General features: G+C 32.6%; 1 protein-coding gene across 1 annotated transcript; it reads right to left on the bottom strand.

Moving 5' to 3' along the window:
• Window positions 1-1,186: 1,186 nt before the first annotated feature.
• On the bottom strand, window positions 1,187-15,670 carry LOC145662079 (uncharacterized). The gene is made up of 5 exons (XM_081727419.1): window positions 15,550-15,670; window positions 7,744-7,848; window positions 6,772-6,854; window positions 6,189-6,288; window positions 1,187-3,973 (listed from the first exon to the last, which is right to left on the bottom strand). Exon 5 carries the CDS (start codon window positions 3,851-3,853, stop codon window positions 1,811-1,813), a length of 2,043 nt encoding a protein of 680 aa, XP_081583545.1. The 5' UTR covers window positions 3,854-3,973; window positions 6,189-6,288; window positions 6,772-6,854; window positions 7,744-7,848; window positions 15,550-15,670; the 3' UTR covers window positions 1,187-1,810.
• Between the last annotated feature and the right edge of the window lie 2,959 nt (window positions 15,671-18,629).

The following is an 18,629-nucleotide window of genomic DNA, read 5'->3' as shown; positions in this document are numbered from 1 at the left end:
CGTCCCAATTTCTTTCATACGGTAACTATAATTTTTTGGCCCCAGACCTATAAATTTGTCTATTTCCCACCCTTCCGGAACTTCGTCGGTTAGTTCACCCAAGTAGGGCCCTAATGTAAGCGGAGATTTTCCATCACGGCGTTGTACAAACATGATGCTATCAGTATCACAATACAACACCTTATCACGTCCTACACTTGTCATTAAGTCATACAGTTTTAACCGCGCCCATGACGTAATGAACGCCGCAAGAACAACGTTTGAGAATTTCCAGGGCTTATTCTTATTTTCCGTATTATGAAAAGTAAGAATAAGATGTTTATCTCCGACGGGTAATACGCTTTGTACCTCATATTGCGGTGCCCATAGATAATGCAAAAATTTTTCCGGTGTGTCAACAATTACAGATTGCGACAAGTCCCTTCTTTGTCCCCATTTCCCATAAAGCGAATTGAGGAATATCTTGGAGATATACCTCAGACCAGGGTTCAATCCAATATTATTCTCCATTAACTCTATGCCTTCGTGGGCATAATAATCTGTTATGTATTTTTGTTTGTCTCCTTTACTTTGACATGATGCAGGAAATCCTGAAGATTCCTGCTTCATTTGGAGGAAAGAATTCACGTAGTTGCGGAACAAACTACGCGAATTACGCTCCTCAGAACCGAACAGTTCGAATTCCCATACTTCAATAATTTGCAGAATTTTATATCCGGCCTTTAACGCTTTATGAAGTTCTGGGGAACAATACGTGTCTGTTAAGGCACGCTCGGCGTCGCAATGCGTGCAATTATTGATACCTTCTTCCATACACGTGCGACATAGGCCAAACATAAGTCGCCCGTTACACGTATATGGGAGCACCGGAAAATACAAATCTTTTGGAGGCAAAATGGTGCATTTTACTAGCCCATTGATACTTCCCACATCTGGAAAATCCGGCCCCTTGTATATTTTTGGCTTACCTACGGGCATTGGTTTACGTGCCATTACCCAAGGATACAATGATGTTACATCATAATATGCAATGAACTCATCGGAAGTACATTCGTACAAAGCATTGAAACACTCGGTCCGACCACCATGAAAACCGTCCTTGGGTACAAGATGATTAACAAGATCATTACACTGAGTTTTAATAAACTCTTGCAAACTCTTGTCATTTTTCACCATGTGATCCCAATTACATTCCCACATTTCAACGAGATTAACACCCCGTTTCTTGAGGTAATTAGCTTTTATGATGGTCTTTTCGTAGCGGTCTTGCAGGGATGCACTATCCTTAGAGGCAGAATCGAGACTGACGTGGCGCAATGCTGTAAAACAACGCTTACACCCGTGGAAAAAACATCCATGAAATTCATAAACTGTATTTGTTTTGCTATCATACCCATCGACTTTATATTTACCAATACGCCTTTCCAATCCATTCCCTGAATGTTCAATTTTATTACCTTTGGTACGTTCTAAATACCGTAACCAATACAAAGCTTTTAGACTTTGCCGGTCACGATGATCGAACCCATAAGGCGGAATAATTGGAATGACCTCATTTGGTAAATATAAGGACCGATAGGTTAGAATTGCCAAACTTGCAATTGTAGGGGAGGAAATAAAACACTGGATACCATTCGTTTTTTCCTCGATTAAGTTCGAAAACTTAATCACAGCCTCTGCAAGAATCTTAACGTCATTCCTACAGTATTCCATCATCTCGTATTGGAGATCATACTCCTCGCCGCTTAAAGCACGTTCTTGGTGCCAGGCGATTAATTGTCCCCGTTCTTTCGGGCTGAGACTGTCTGCATCAAAATACTCTAAAGACGGAATTTTGCCTACATAATTTTGATTTTTGGATGTTAAATAAATAGGGGAAATATCCCTTTCGCAAATTGCCAGATAAACCTAATGCTTCAGGGAGCCGGGACAATTTGACTCCCGTATACAAATATGTGTCACGAAAATAAATTTTATTTCCAAGTCTAATTTCCACAATTTTTTGGCCCGTCATTATTACATTTGGTACGAGATCATGTTTTTCTATTAAGGTTCTTGCACAGAACTGCATATCATAGTTACTTCCATTATGAGAAAGTAATGTGATCTTTTTGAACATTGGCCGACTTATTAGCACGTGACTAATAAATCCGTCAATATTCTGGAAATCAAACTTACGGGATCCATTTTTATCCCCACACACAAAGCATGGATCATTCAACTTTGTGTCTTTGCATTTATGGCAAATATTAATACAGTTTACGAAATTCACGCAATGTTCTTGTTCTCCCCGTTCATTCTTGGGTAATAACATCGTCTCCACGTCAAATACGATGTACAAGAAGGTATCGACATGCTCAACTTGGGCAGCCTGAACAAAACAAATATGGTCACCATCCACATGCATGTAGCATGCTTTGCAGAAATGTTCACCACATTTGTGTTCAGACTTCCTGTTTCGCATATCGAACATATCACCACAATCGGGACAAACTCTCTTTAATTCACACATTGTCTTGCCACGTGCAATTACATTTTTATGATTGGCAAAACACTCATGCGAAGGAAACAGTCGTAAACAATCATTACACTCGCGTTTAATATCGTCACCACAAGACTCATGATATTTTTCACACGCAGGACACTTATATGCACACTTGTGATATTGTACCTTATTATATCCTTGCAGACAATAGCAACAATATGAGTTTTTGTCCAAAAGTGTAGTAATATTGGTAATCAGCTCATAATGCCCTTCTGTGTACAATATTAAGATTTGTTTGTTTGCATGAATTCCCGGATATATTATATTATACTCCCGAGTCAGTTTGTTCTTCTCATAAATGACAATTTGATATTCGGGGGTTAGTTTGTTTTGGAATTTTTTCGCATCAGTAATAGTGCACCCATTTTGATGCTCAATGGTAACATCAGCATCATCGCACAAATCCTTAGCCTGCTTCAACAATCGGTCAGGATTGTTTTTTAACTTGTATACTTGAAATCGATTTTGATTAGCCCTAGCCTTCCCGAGGATGATAGCCTTAGGAAGACAATAGACATTTCTTTCCATAGGGATGGTACACTTTTCCAAAAGAGTTGTATATTCCTCATATTTGGCCGATCCACGGGTTCGACCCCTTCCCTTGCGTGGATTAACAATGTGAATTTTAAAATCCACCTTATTCCCAAAAAGAAAATGTTCATTACTATTTAAAACATTTTCAACTGTATGAAATAATACATCAGGGTTCAATTCCTTTTTAGGACGCCATGTCATGTACACTGGTTTGTTTAATTTTGACGCAGAACTTTCAATAGTAATAATAATGTACATATCATCATTGACGTCATTTAGCGTATGCTCTTGTACAAATTTAAATAATGAGCGAATATATGTTTGCGGGTCTTCAATTCCAGTAGTGCGCATACGCTCAATGGTAACTTCCTTTCCACGCAGACCAAAGTAAGGATAGTGCTTAGTTCTACTATTAACAATGCGAAAATAATCCCGTTTGCCTGCACCATACAATGTAGGTTCAGGTGTAGAACATGTACTATGTTCTGGTGCAGAACTCGTACTAGCCCCCGGAAGAACACCCATTAACTTGCCGGAATCATCAACAGTTAAGCCCGTAGTCTTCCCTGCAGACACAAATTCTCTAAATTTTTCACGCGCTGCTTCCAGCATATTGTCTTGACGAAAGAAGCCCACACGATACAAATCAATAATATCCTTTGCGGACTTGCAACTCTTCAATACAATAGCCGGTACACAGCCAAATGCACAAATACCGCTTGCAATAACTTTACATATGATAAAGTGTTTACCCTCACACCCGTAGCATGGCATTGCGTCAACACTTCCCACGTAAAAAACACTTCTTCGGCATTATTATAGCCCCGAGCTTCCTGGGCCGCCAGCATGGTGGAAATAACATTGGTGGCTTCCATTTTTTTCACTCTTCAAGCACTGTTTAAATAAAATACGTAGTTTAGTTCTTCCTTATAACTTTCTAAATATTCTTACACAGTTTTGCACTAATTATATAATTAAAAGTTTTCGTGCTTCAAATCAGTTACTTAATTTTTTAATTTACTGAACACACTGTTTAACTTTATCGGCAAATCCGTTAGTACTTTCCGCAAACAACAATTTGCAATGTCCCGTAATCACCTAATGATCACAACACGGAAACTACAATTAAGGACGTCTTCGCTTTTTCAATAATTCTTCACTACTGACTGACCGTGCAATTTTACCTGTTTTATATACACGAAAATATTGTAAATTCCAGACGAAGTTTTCCGAACATTAACGAAATTTTCCGAAGATTACCGAAGATTGCCGAAAAATACCAATCCTATATTAACACTGTTTATTGAAAATATAATTAAATGTTTATCAACAAATCCTGATAACTATAACTCCGTAAGTTTTTCACTTTACAGAATTGGCAAATCCGCTCACAGTTTCCAAGAACACTAAATGACAAAATCCTGTAATATTTATCTGTTTTGCAATTGCAGCACACAACGTACAAACAGGAACGTCTTCACTGCAGCAGTCCTTCTATAGTGAACCGCCGCGGCTTGCTGCGCTCTATTTATACTTTCGGAAATGTAATCTCGAACCCAAATGCATTTAGTTTGTAATCTCGTACCCGGATACACTTACTTTAAAGTCTCGTACCCAATCGTGTTCAGTTTGTAATCACGTACCCAGATAATTTAGTTTGTAATCTCGTACCCAGACGACATAAAATATTTTCTAAAGTAATAATGTTATTTTACAAACATGTATTATTTAAAGTCATGTGTCATTTTCGAAGATTTCCGAAGTTAACCGAATGTTTCCGAATATTTAATTTTCACGGAGATTAATATTTTCATATTTGAAAAATGAACATATCTGATGTGAACATTCCAATGAATAAAAATCATTTCAAATTAACATTGGCAATAAAGAAAATCCAAGTAGTAATAAACAGAAACACAAATTAATAAAAATAACATAGTAAACAAAACATATCAAAGAAGAAATAATTTAGCAAAAATCAATTAAGAAACAAGATTAGAAAAAGTTTTAGAATAGTTTATGACTCAAATCATCAGAACTTTATCAAAGAAGCAATATAGCAGAGATTTAAAGAATATACTGAATTAATCCACATAGGTTAGGAAACCCATATTTAATTAAACCAATTATTAAACAAACAATAGCATAGAAACAGCAGATTTTAAAGATAGTTAGTTAATGCAGTTCTATTCAAAATAGCATTCAAATAGTTAATTGTTAGAAATTATAGTTAAGAAAAATTACGTATGGTTAAAATGAAAGTTTGATTACTTACAAATCATAGTTAAACACCAATCAACAGAGAAAATTTATTAAATAGGATTAGCAAAAATTAAAATAATTAAATCATATTAGGAAAAGCATCATTATTTAAAAGATCAATTACTAAATTTAAAATACGTATAGTTAGAGAAAGCATATTAAATTAACAAACAAAATAAGAACAAATAAAATAATTAATATGATAACTGTTCTACAGTATTCAATGAAATGCATCAACAAAGAAAACTAATATATTTAATAAATATTTTGTGACTTTCTATTATTCAATTTGTAAATTTTGATTTATTGTAACTATTTTTTATAATGCACTACTAATGAAAGTTCAGTTAATTTTATTTTTTTACTTTACCTGTAAACGTTAATGTCTATTTTTAAATGACATTAAATTTTGCAATGCAATTCTTTATATGTTTACATGGTGCTTTTTGATTGTAAAATAAAAAAATGCAAAGTGTAAATGTAATTTTCACATCTAACATGAAACTTTTTGATTGCAAAATACATTTTTCATATATTCGTTTCATCATATGAAACTCTTTGACTGTAAAATAAAAAATGTAAAAAGTAATTAAAATTTAAATGAGTTGCAAACGAAAATATAATTTTACATGGTCTTAAAATATTCATTAAGTTTATGTACTTAAACACATGTAAAGTTAGTTTACTCAAAATTATTTGTCAATATGTTTTTAATTATATACTCTTTATATTATAGTTTCATTAGATTAAAATATTGTTTTTATTAGTTCATTTATGTAAGTAACAAATATTTTTATTTTTATTAACAAGTTTTAAAGTTTAACAAAAAATGTATATGAACACTTACCGCCGCTGTAAAGACAGGAAATCCTTATCTAAATGTTCTTAGATGTCAAATAAAATATGTGAAGTTGTAAATTCACAGTTGAGGATGAAACACTTGAATGCTGTAATAATAAAGAAAGACAATATTACTTTACATGAAATTATATTTCAGTATAAAAAATGAAAATGTGTATTACTAAACTGTAGAAATTAATTTGCAAAACTTTAACTATGTTGCGTGCTACAAAAATTTAAGAGGTGTTAACAAAACTGCATGCTAAAAAACTTACATGTGAACAAAAAATAAATTCAAAAGATGTATGCAAGAAAAAAATGTATCAGTTGTTAACAAAAAAAGAAAATGCATGTTGTAAACGGAAACATGTTACAAACTTTATGTTGTGCAAAACAAATGCATGTTCTCAAAAAATAAGTAATGCAAAATAATTCTTTCATAAAGTAATCTGCATGTTACAAAATAATGCAGGCTTTCAAAAAATAACTGATGCAAAATAATTCTTTCAAAAGTAATTTGCATGCTACACAAGCTCAAAGCAGCTACTCTGTGAACTTACAAACTATTAAATGTTGTCAATGATACTTACTTTACTTCTGTGAACTTTGATACTTTGGAATTCTTAATTCCGCTGCCACTTTTACTCCAAGTAGTTTCCTCCAATTAGTTGCCCTGAAACAATGAAACATTACTAAGTAACACTTGTAATTTATTTTCCTAATCATTTTTTATGATTCACTTCTTATTTTTATTGGATCGTATCTTATTTTTATAATCTCCTTTCTTATAGAAAGTCGTAATTTTAATAATGGATCGCTTCCATAAGAAGCTCCTTATTCATTTAACCTCTCGTAATAAATTACTCGAACACTTACAGTGTGATTATTTTATTCGTTCGTGTTATTTTATTTTATTGGTTCATTAGAAGTTCCGTGTTATTTATTGGATTGTATCTTATTTTTATATTCTCCTTTCTTATCTTTTACCGATCGCTTGGTACATAAGCTCAGAACAGGTACCCTTTGAACCTACAAATAATTTCAAAAATACTAAAAATTGAGAACTTGTAAATTAATCGGAACAACTATACTATGAATATTAGAATGATTAATCAAACTAACTCAACATAACTTAAGTTAACCATTTTTATATATTTGACTATTTCTATTTGGTCTTTAAATGTTCTTTCTTATATATTTGACTATTTCTATTTGGTCTTTCAATGTTCTTTTTTAACTTTGACGGATCATTTTCTGTGAAAACTTCTTATTTTTTATTGATTCGTATCTTTTTTATCATTTCGCTTGGTACACAAGCTCAGAGCAGCTATGCTGTGAACTTGTAAATATTAAAATGCTGCTAATAAATTACTCGAACACTTCGTGTGAACTTGCAAAAAGTTCTTATCTTTTATTGGACCGTATGCTAAAGCATACTCCTAAGAACACTTGCAGTGTGAACTTACAAAAAAAATCTTATTTTACTAATTCGTATTATTTTCAATAATATTTTTGCAGAAACATAATTGGTCTATTTAAGTACAAAGGAATAAAAAACATACCTTTGGTAGCAGAAAATATCTTGCTCCTCTGGTACTTTTGGTTGGTGCTTCTCGATACTTTGTAGTACTACACCAGTAATAATGGTATTGTCACAAAAGGGTAACCTAAAATATAACATAAAAGTGTTAGAACATATGTTGTAGTATAAAACCTTATACCTAACTATATATCTATATTTACATTAGAGATATATCTATATCTATATCTATCTATAACTATATCTATATCTATCTATAACTATATCTATAACTATATCTATAACTATATTTATATATATCTATATCTATCTATATCTATAACTATATATCTATATATAGCTATATATATATATCTATATCTATAACTATATCTATCTATCCATATCTATCTATAATTATATCTATCTATAACTATATCGATATCTATCTATATCTATAACTATATCTTTAACTATATCTATAACTACCCATAACTATATCTATATTTACAATACCGATATATCTATACCTATAACTATATATCTATATTTACATTAGAGATATATCTATAACTATATCTATCTATAACTATATATTTATATTTACATTAGAGATATATCTATATCTATATCTATCTTATATGTTAGTATACTATATGGTATGTCTTATATAAGATACAAGAACATGATATTGAGTGTATCTAAAGATATATATTTCTGAAATATGTATAAATAATTTGGTTCTGTTAGAATTAAATTTTCAAATATCAGTACTAAGACACTAGGAAGAGGTGGCAGGAAAAGGTATACAGGTGATGTCAATGGAGTTTTGATAAGTTACGAGAAACTTAAAGGAAACATTTATAAAAAACGGCTACGAAAACAGTACAAAAAACAATACAAAGAAAAAACAAAGGCAGGCATAAGAAGAAAACATGTATAAAGACAAATGACAAAACAACAAATTTAGATTATAAACAAACAGAAAGCTTCTGCTATATACAGAAAGATAAAAGACATATAATAGCTATTGTCAAATAGTTTGGGTTAGGTTAAAGAAGATATAATAGAATAACAGACAATCATCTTGAAAAAATACAAGTAGTAGTACTAATAATAGTAAATAGCAGTAGAAGCCAAGCAAGAAAAAGAAATACTAAACACAATAGAATAGTACTCAAGCAGATTAAGAAATATATAATGCTAACATAATAAGGAACCCGTACACCAGTCTTAAAATCATCTACAAAGAGGAGCACAATTGAAAATTCTAAGAGACATCTAACAATAGAATTGGTAACAGACATATAATAGCAAACAGGGAGACAGAAAAACTTTTCAAATAGCTTAAGCTTAGTTCAGGATAGGGACATAAACTTGAGTATGCAATAGTTAAAAGTACCATACTGGTTTAGCATTATTTAAGAAGTAGCGAACTAATTAGTTAGCAAGTAAAAGCAGAACATGAGCTTAAGTTTAGAGTTTAGGAAACATTTAAAGTTTAGTTGTTGTTTTGTATGGCTGCAAAACATTGTCACTTACTCTGAGGGAAGAACATAAACTAAAAAGTATTTGAAAACAAGATCCTAAAACGAATATTCAGTCCTCGGAAATGGAAAAATGGCGGAACTACATAATTTATATGGTTTTACCCAACATTGTTAGGATCGTCAAGTCTAGGAGGGCAAATCATGTAGCTAAAATGGAAGAACACTTTCAAACTCTTGACTGGAAGACCAGTCGGAAAACAACCATTAGGAAGTTCTAGGCGCAAATGGGAGGAAAATATTAAGATGGATCTCCCAGAGATTGGAATACAAAGTAAAAATTGATGCAAAAATAAAAGTCACTGGAGAGCTTCTGTGAACCTCCGGGTTCCATAAAGTTAGTTAGTTAGTTAGTTAAAGCTTAGCTGCGGACAAGATCTTAAAGTTTAAAATAATTCAAAACAAATTATTCAGATCATGACTGTATTGGCATTTATTAAGTATTGTAGGACATTGACAGTTGACGAATGAGGCAAAGCACAAATACAATAAATTAAATTTAGTTCAGTACAATATCCGCAGGAATAAAAGTAGCGGCAGCAAAGTAAAAGAGGAAATCATGTAGTACAACAAACAGAAAGAAAATATTTATCGATTCATACCATGAAAACAAAGGACAGATATATTACATAACAAGTAAAGGTGGCTGGGCAGAAGCAAGAATATGTTAGCTAAAGCATAGTTGAAAAGATACCAAAGAAAGAGCGGATCAAGATGTAATTTATGTAAAATTTAATTGGAAGGCCATCAAAGTTAGGGTAGCACACAATAAATTGGAATAGCTTAGGTTAGGACAGGTTACATAGAAAGTCGTCAGATTCAAGCAAGAGAAGATACTAATCTGTAAGAGAAGGCTTGTTAATGGTACTTTACTTAATTTACCTACTTCATCATATTATTCTATAAAAAGAGATAGACATACATGAGAAAAAGAGAAATATTCAATAGAGATAAACCACCGAAAGAAATGGGGGGAATTTAGAAGCCGATCAAGGAAAGAGTAAAATAGAAATAGGTACAAATAGTACAAAAAGGTGAAATAGAAATCTAATAGCATTCCACATAGAACAAATAGGTAAAAATAGAGAGAAACACAAAGAAAAGAAACTTTGATTAGAAAAAAGGGCATACAGGCAAAGAAAGAAAAAAAGAGGCATACATGGAAAAGTTTACATGGTAGTAGAAGAAAGAAGGTTAGATTACAAGCGGAACAAAGAAATAGCAGCAAAGCAACAAGTAGTAATCGATATTCGATAGTTCACATGCAACCAATAGGAGTAGTAGTAGCGGTAGTAATAGTAGTAATAGTAGTGGTAGTAGTAGCGGAAGTAGCGATAATAGTAGTAGTAGCAGTAGTAGTACTAATAGAGTATTAGTAGCAGTAGTAATTGTGGCAGTGGTAATACTAGTAGTAGTAGTAGTAGTAGTGGTAGAATACTAATAGCAGTAGTGGCTAACAGTGGTAATACTAGTCTGTAATAGTAGTAAAGGTTGTAGTAGTAGTAGCGGTAGCGGTAGTACTAATAGTAGTAGTAGTAAGAGTAATACTAATAATAGTAGTACTGATAAAAATCTGGTAGTACTAGTAGTAGGGGTAGTAGTAGCAGTGGTAGTGCTGATAGCGTATTAGTAGCAGTAGTGATGGTAATACTAGTAGTTGGTAGTAGTAGTAGTAGTGGGAGTAGCAATAGTAGTAGTACTAGTAATACGGGGTAATAGTAGTAGTAGCAATGATAGTACTGGTAGAATACTAGTGGCAATAGTGGCGGTGACAGTGGTAATACTAGTAGTCGGTAGTAGTAGTAGCGATAGCAGTAGTACTAATAGTAGTAGTAGTAGTAGTAATAGTAGTAGTGGGAGTAGCAATAGTAGTACTAGTAGTAGGTGGTAGTAGTAGCAATAATAGTACGGCTAAAATACTAATGGCACTAGTGGCGGTGACAGTGGTAATACTAGTAGTCGGTAGTAGCGATAGTAGTAGTAGTAGTAGTGGTAGTGGGAGTAGCAATAGCTGTAGTAATAATAGGAGTTCATGTAGTTTCAACGATCATGTGTTTTTACATATATAAAGTATCTGTACTTCAAAACTTAGTTACTTAAGAACCCAAGGTAAATACAAATGTAGCGGACTCAACTAATACAGATTTACTTTAAATTAAATACTTTCTGTTACATATACAATAAGTTTCCATATACGTAGACTCTCATTGGGTAAGCATTTATCTAATGTAGGGGTCCAGGGTAACCATTCTACTTTGAACTAAATTAGTGACTATAAGAAAAAAGGAATGCCTAAATTTAATAATTATTATTGGTAAGCTTGAAATGAGTCTTTACAATGTATCAGCTATATTTTCTAACAATATCAATAACTTGGCCCTATCTGGAAATATAAGTTGGACAAATAATGAACCGGTTTTTTTTCTTAGTTTCGCATGTGTCAGTGTCTTAAACAATACTATTCACATTGAATTGAAACAAGAGTTTCTGCTTCTATTATTCATATTGACTACTCCCTATACTTTCACGAGAATATTAACAGCGTACAGTTCTTTCGCCTCTGATTATATTGAAATCTTCTAATTAAATGCGTATCCTACTTATAGTTAAAATTGCGTCCATTTAACTCGAATGTATGCCATACTCAATAGTAAAATTGTTGGGGCCAGTGGTAGAAATTCTTGGTTCAACAAATCCTGTAGCGTTCTCATGACAAAAACAAGTGTTTTGTATAAATTGTAGTAAACAATCATCATAATCGTGGGTTTCCTTCCACTTTTTTATATACTTTTTTTCAACAGCTTTCTTTGTAAAGCAAATCAATATAAAATTCATTTTTCATAAGGGGCCGCGGAGGCTCAGTGGTAGAACGTTCACCTCCGGTGTTTGAGGTCCCGGGTTCAAACCCTGCTCCCTCCAAGTAAACTTTGTGGTGGACAACATCGTGTCCATGGTTTTTTCTCGGGGTTCTCCCGTTTCCTCCCACTTTCTTTATTCCACCATTTCATTCATCTCTCATCGTCACCGTCTCCTTTAGCCTAACCGGCATAACCGTGGGACTCAAAGATTTCATTTCATTTTTCATTTTCTCATAATCACCATAAACTGAAAGATACTGATCCTCTAACAAGTACATACAAAATTCCCTCTGCCCCAATCTTAGTGTCCGGTCTTAGTGTCCATGTCCGATCAAGTAATTTCATAACAATTTTAAATCTTATATAAATTGTGGTGGGACCCCACCCCGCCTTTGGCTTACATTTGAAAGAAAATTGGTGAGTATTTTTCGAAAGTCATAATTGTGGGACGCTAAACTAAAATATGTCATCTCAGTATAATAATAAATTTCAAAGAATAAGTTGAGATATGGTAGTATCCCTGGTTGTATGCAATCCAGCAGTACATAAGTGCTTATCTAGTCTACATAACATTTCAGGCACTTTTCTATTAAATATGTTTGGTATCGTTCCCTATATAGTTAAACCCGGTGTACGCTAAGCATTTTAAATGTCAAAATATACAAGTTTCGGCATGTCCTCAAATAAGTCATTATCCAAGGTAGCCTAGAAATCTAAAATTCTCAATTCCAATTCTATACGTATTTCTAAGTATTGTCCTGAACATCCCACTAATCAACCTTACAAGTATTGAGGAGTGCTATAACATTTCTCGCCGGCATCAAATATTTTAAGGAAGCTAAAGACTCTATTTGTTAATTAAAAAATTTCATTTAAAATTTTTTTGTCCATCTAAACATTTTCTCATTTGTATTATCAAACGGAAATAAATATAAAACAAATCGGGTACGGTAATATTCAAATATTACTGTAAACAAGGCTGCTAAAAAAAACACAATTTATGTATACTGTTCAACTTATTTTACATAAATACGGAACTAATACCTAATTTGATGATTCTGATATAAAATTATGTTTCCAATAATAATATTGAAACTCAATCGAGTACAAATCAAATTTAGTTTCAGGAAATACTAGTTTCAATAAAGTCAAATAGTACGCTACAAACAAAATTCAAGAGTACTATAACTCGTTGTATCTGAAATTGTGTCTACGGACCCTGTAATCATCATTATTTCTTAATAAAATGTAATCTACAAACTAAAATACAATGTAATTAATCTAAATACCAAATCAGTACAACTACTCCTTTATATAGTCTTAGTATTAATCAATTTGTCCTCATACCAATATATTTCCTATATTTCTTTAATTGTGGGGAAATCAGTGATAGAGTGCTTACTTCAAAGGCAAGTTAGGGCATTATAACAATGTCCATAGATTTTTTCGACGTTCTATCTATTTTAATGGATCAAAATAACCACCATTTCCTTCATAACTTAGCAACTATAATTGCAAAAAGTCGGAATTATTCCTCAAATCATTATAAGTGTTAGTTTTTCCTCAAGTGACTTAAAACATTATAATGCAGTAAACAAAGTGAGAGAATTCTTTAAATTTGTTCTCCAAAACTTTTTTTTAAAAAAAACGTGTGTGCCGTCCGTTTTTTAAAATTACTAACAGTCTTTAGAATCTCAAACCAAACAAAGCGGCGCTACTAATTCAATAATATATGCCTCATATAATTACACCGTTGGAGGTTCATGTCTCAAATAGCCATAACTTTAAAACTTATGTTTCGCCACCCATTAAAAAAGTAATAACTTAGTTCATACACTCTATCCAATGTCGTTAAGTGTCAACATTAACTGTATTACGCTATTACATCAGTTATGAATCTATTCGCTTTGCTTCACTCTATGACATCCAATAAATTAAAAACTGTTATTTCGCTCTACGCGATTTCTACTTTCATTTAAGCTGCTCCCCATAAATTTAATTTTATATGCGTCCAAAAGAAATAACATCTATAAAGTATTAAAGTTTTCTCGGAGTATCATATACGGCTTTAACACGGTGGAGATCCCCCATGTTACTTCCTGTGGTTCAGGAATATAATAATAAAATATAGGTCCGTGTCTCCTATAGCCTAGCTGATAAAGCTTGTTTCTTACTAATCAATTAACATACACGTCCTAGTTGTGAGAAACCCACCAATGGGGAAGCAACGCTAAGCTATACTTCATATAGCCACAGTTCTAAATGAACTCTATGTATTATCTTGGACTTTAAACGTAATTTTACTCAATAACCGTAAAATTGAAAAAGTACATTTTCGATAAGTTATAATCCAAAAGATCTAAGTGGGAAAATAAAATTCAATTACAAAGCTAATTAAAGAAATAACATTACGGTCAATAAGCGTAGACTCCTCTCATTATGCGGTGTAAAGCATCTAGATGTTAATGGAAATTATTCTACAATTACATCTCATGACTTGTCCCTAGCTGGACATTCTTTATTTTTACTGCTACCAACTCGCTGGATACTCACAAAATTTTATAATTCAAACCCTTTAAACTTAATTATTCTGTCACGCACCAATTCCTGTAACATTGGCAATGCCCCCATTTCATATAAAGTCAATACTTTATACTATCGGTATGTAAAATCAACAATAAAAAGCTTAGTATTCGATGACTATAAGGAAACATCCTAAATGTAATTCACTAGACTTGACATCATAATTTAATGGTCATATTACAAAATAAGGAAAACAAACGTAATGATGATAAAGGCACTGAAAAACAACCAAATAAGATAATATTCTTGCAATTAATCCTTTTTTCGCAAAACGAAGGAATCTCTCTTTATATATAATCTCAAATTGATTCCTAGTTAGAAAACCTTAAACACCAAAGTGATAAATACGCATTTCACACTAGTAAACTCCAATAAATCACTTCAACAAATAATGTTTCCTACAACTTTGATTCAATTCTGTACTGCACAATAATAAAATAAAAAAAATCTCCAAAACGGAAAACAAGTTTGAAATTAAGCTCAAAATGTGCAAAATTCCAGCTCAATAATAATAATAATAATAATAATCATAATAATAATAATAATAATAATAATAATAATAATAGAGCTTCTTTACTGCTAAACTTTTTAGCGTATGTGCCTTCGGCAATTAATTCTTTTATTCCTACAAAGTAATATTCAGCTTTGCTTTCCATTGTTTATTAGTTTGTTCGTTTCATTTAAAAAAAATCGGTGCTAAACAGGTCTATAAACTCAAACTTAAGTACAATCAACATAGTGAAACAAATCTCTTTTAATAAAACAAAGTTTAAAACGAAATATCAATTTCATGAATCAATCAATCTTTGCAATATTTAATTCTATATTTTCTATGTATAAAATTAGCTAAAGTTTTCTTACCTTAATTCTGCATAAGCGCTGAAACAATCTTCAATGTCAATACACCTATCTGCAGAAATCAAACACCAAACTAGTACACCAATAAATTCTAATACGACCACACAATAAATCTTCTCTATACCAAGCGCAGTACTCGGCATATAATAAAATGGCTATGGTCGGTCATGTATTTATAAAGCCACCTCAATTCCGTCAAAGCATAAGTTCATTTACCTGCCCTCCCTTCTTCTATCTATGATTAGTTACAAAATATCTTTCAGCTTTCTACCGGTATGCTTATTTAAAAAAAAAAAGATAAAATCTGATTTCCTCATGCGTTTTCATCAGATATAATAAATGAGGGGTCAGTCTCCTGCCTTGTCCTAGTTTTTGGGTTAAGCAAACAGTTAACCAATTTATTTATTTTATTTCTAGCCAGCATGTTATTCCAAAATAAGATTGCACTTAAAAGAGAAAATTGTGGAAACCGTTTACTGATTACATGGCAATAACCTCTGTAAATAATGACCCCAGTATACATAGCACTTTCTTTCCTTAACTAGCATTCCATCAAAGTAACCTTTAGTGGCCATTCCTTTCAAATCGTCTATTGGTACACAATTAGAGGCGTCTTACAGACATAAATATCTTCACATAAGTAAATCTTAAAATATCTAAAGAGTCGCCATAAAGTGGTTCTTTAGATAATATCACTCATTGGGCCATCACTGCAGATAATATCATCTATAGGAGAAAGTCCCATAGAGGTTCAGAAAATAGCACTAGAAATCAAAGCATGTATTTATTTCAACAGCTGTGGCTATTAATCAGATATTGTCTACATTTATAACTCGTCAACAGTCCTCATTTCAAAAATACTTTATAGTTCTTGTGTACATCAAAATAGACACAAGCATCAAAAATAATATTTCAACAAGCTGTATTTCAATTAGAGGTAAATGACATTTTAAAAATAAATATGTTCCACATGCTTTCAAGACTGAGTTCCAAATTTCCAATATCAACGAATATTCCGCTTCAATTACACCAAAACCTATTGCTAAGGGTTCATTTCAAACAGGTCATATATCTTGTCTCATTCTCCGACTCATTGTAGTACAAATATCTGCCACATGATGTCGCCAGCTCCTTATACGCAAAGAGAAATCTATCTTCAAAAGTATTAACACACAAAGAAAGATGCATAGCTGAATTGTCTTTGATTTTCTTTCACCAACGTATCGTAAACCGTTGTTACCGCTGTACCGTAAAAAATATCAAATATTTTATAGTGTAATTTCCAGTATTTATAATTCCACGTACTTAAATAGATCAACTATTTTTCCTAAATAAATATAATATGTAAAAATGTTATTATAACAATAAATAATTCTAAGTTGTTCGAAAAAATCAAGTTCATTCTAGAAATAATTAAAAATTAAAAAAAAAACTCCGGAATCATAAAACCACGATCTGTGCGGTTCATGTGTCATCGGAGTGCTACGTCAAAAACATCACTGGTGATATCAAAGGTAACATGTCTTCCTACTTAAGTTAAAATATTGTATAAATATACAAGTGTGCCGAAAATACCATTAGCGTCCACGGTTACCGAGCGGCAAATATACAAAGCGGGCGGGGCTAAAACTCGCGACAATAATGGCGTCAACGAAAAGCTAACGTTCAATACAGTGCGGCTGTCGGTAATATACAAAGTGGACGGGCAGGGAAAGTATAAAAGAAACTTGCATTACGGTCAGACAGTAATGGCGCCAGCGGCACCATCTGCCACGCGTTATCAATCCAAAATAATACATTAAACCCTTTCGTAATTAAATACCACTATAAGGTAATAACGGTGCGTATATCATCATACGCAATTACATTAATTCTACGCAATCATCTTTAATTGAATAAATTAATAGCTGTTTGATTAAAGGGGTAATCAATTTGATAGGAGTTTAATTAAAGGGTTAATTAAATTGATATCAAAATTTAATTAAATTATATCTTACAATGTTGCATAATTTACACTATAAATATACAAAATATAGGGAATTTCAACCCTTTAGGGCATAATTTAGCAACACCGCGGCGCTAGAAAGCCCATAATACAGCGTAAAAGGCTACAATTAAAATGATATCGCCTCAGGGAGGTCAGATAAGGGAACTATCCTACTGGCCGGGAGTCACCGGCGGTGGAGAATTGCGAGACATGTAAAAATAATGGAAAATGACCGATATTAGTGTCAAATCCATAGTTTTCGCTGTCGCTGAGATGCATGGTGATACACCCACAGGCGTTGACTCCCAAATACAACCCCCATCGACTGGGGGCCAGAATCGTTGTTTTATCAAAATTGGACCCAGAGGATCATAGGGGCGTTTACCGGAATATGTAAAAGTAGTAGAAAATGACAAATGTTAGTGTCTCATTCATAGTTTTCGCGTTATCGGCTGTGGGCCAGAGGCGTTTTTTTCACAATTTGAACCAAAGGGGTCTCAGGGGGCGTTTACCGGGACATGTAAAAGTAGTAGAATATTACCAATATTTCTGTCGAATCCATATTGATCGGGGTTGCTCAGATATATAGTGACACAACCGATAGTGTTTACGTTCAAATTCAACCCCCATCAGCCCCCAATGAAAACACGTACGTTGTTGGATATATATTCAGACAAAATATATCCAATTTTAGAAATGTTTTTTAATTGTTCTTCTGTTGTTCAGTTTGTTTACATTGATATTTTATCTGATCAGTGCGAAGAACGGGCATAACACCTAGTACGAAATGGTAAACTGTTTGTCATTGACCAAATTACAATGAATGCAATTATATGGATAATTATTATAATTATTTCCTTGTTGAATTATAGATACTTTTCAGTGAAAAAAAGAACAAAATTTGAAAGTTCCAAATCAAGGTAAAGTAGACCAACTTAAAGGGAACAAAGTATAAAATTTTCCATATAATTAAGCTTACAGTACAAATTTTATGTCTCTTTTTCTCACAACTTGATTTCCTTGTGACCTGAACGCTAAATACAAGCTTCAACAATTATTATAATAGAAAGCAGTGGATATATAATGCGCAGCACTG

Source organism: Thermobia domestica, chromosome 10, assembly GCF_964235325.1.
Source record: "Thermobia domestica chromosome 10, izTheDome1.hap1.1, whole genome shotgun sequence".
In the NCBI taxonomy this organism is placed as follows: Eukaryota; Metazoa; Arthropoda; class Insecta; order Zygentoma; family Lepismatidae; genus Thermobia; species Thermobia domestica.
Note: the sequence above shows the minus strand (reverse complement) of the source record. Positions and strands in the feature narration are given on the sequence as shown.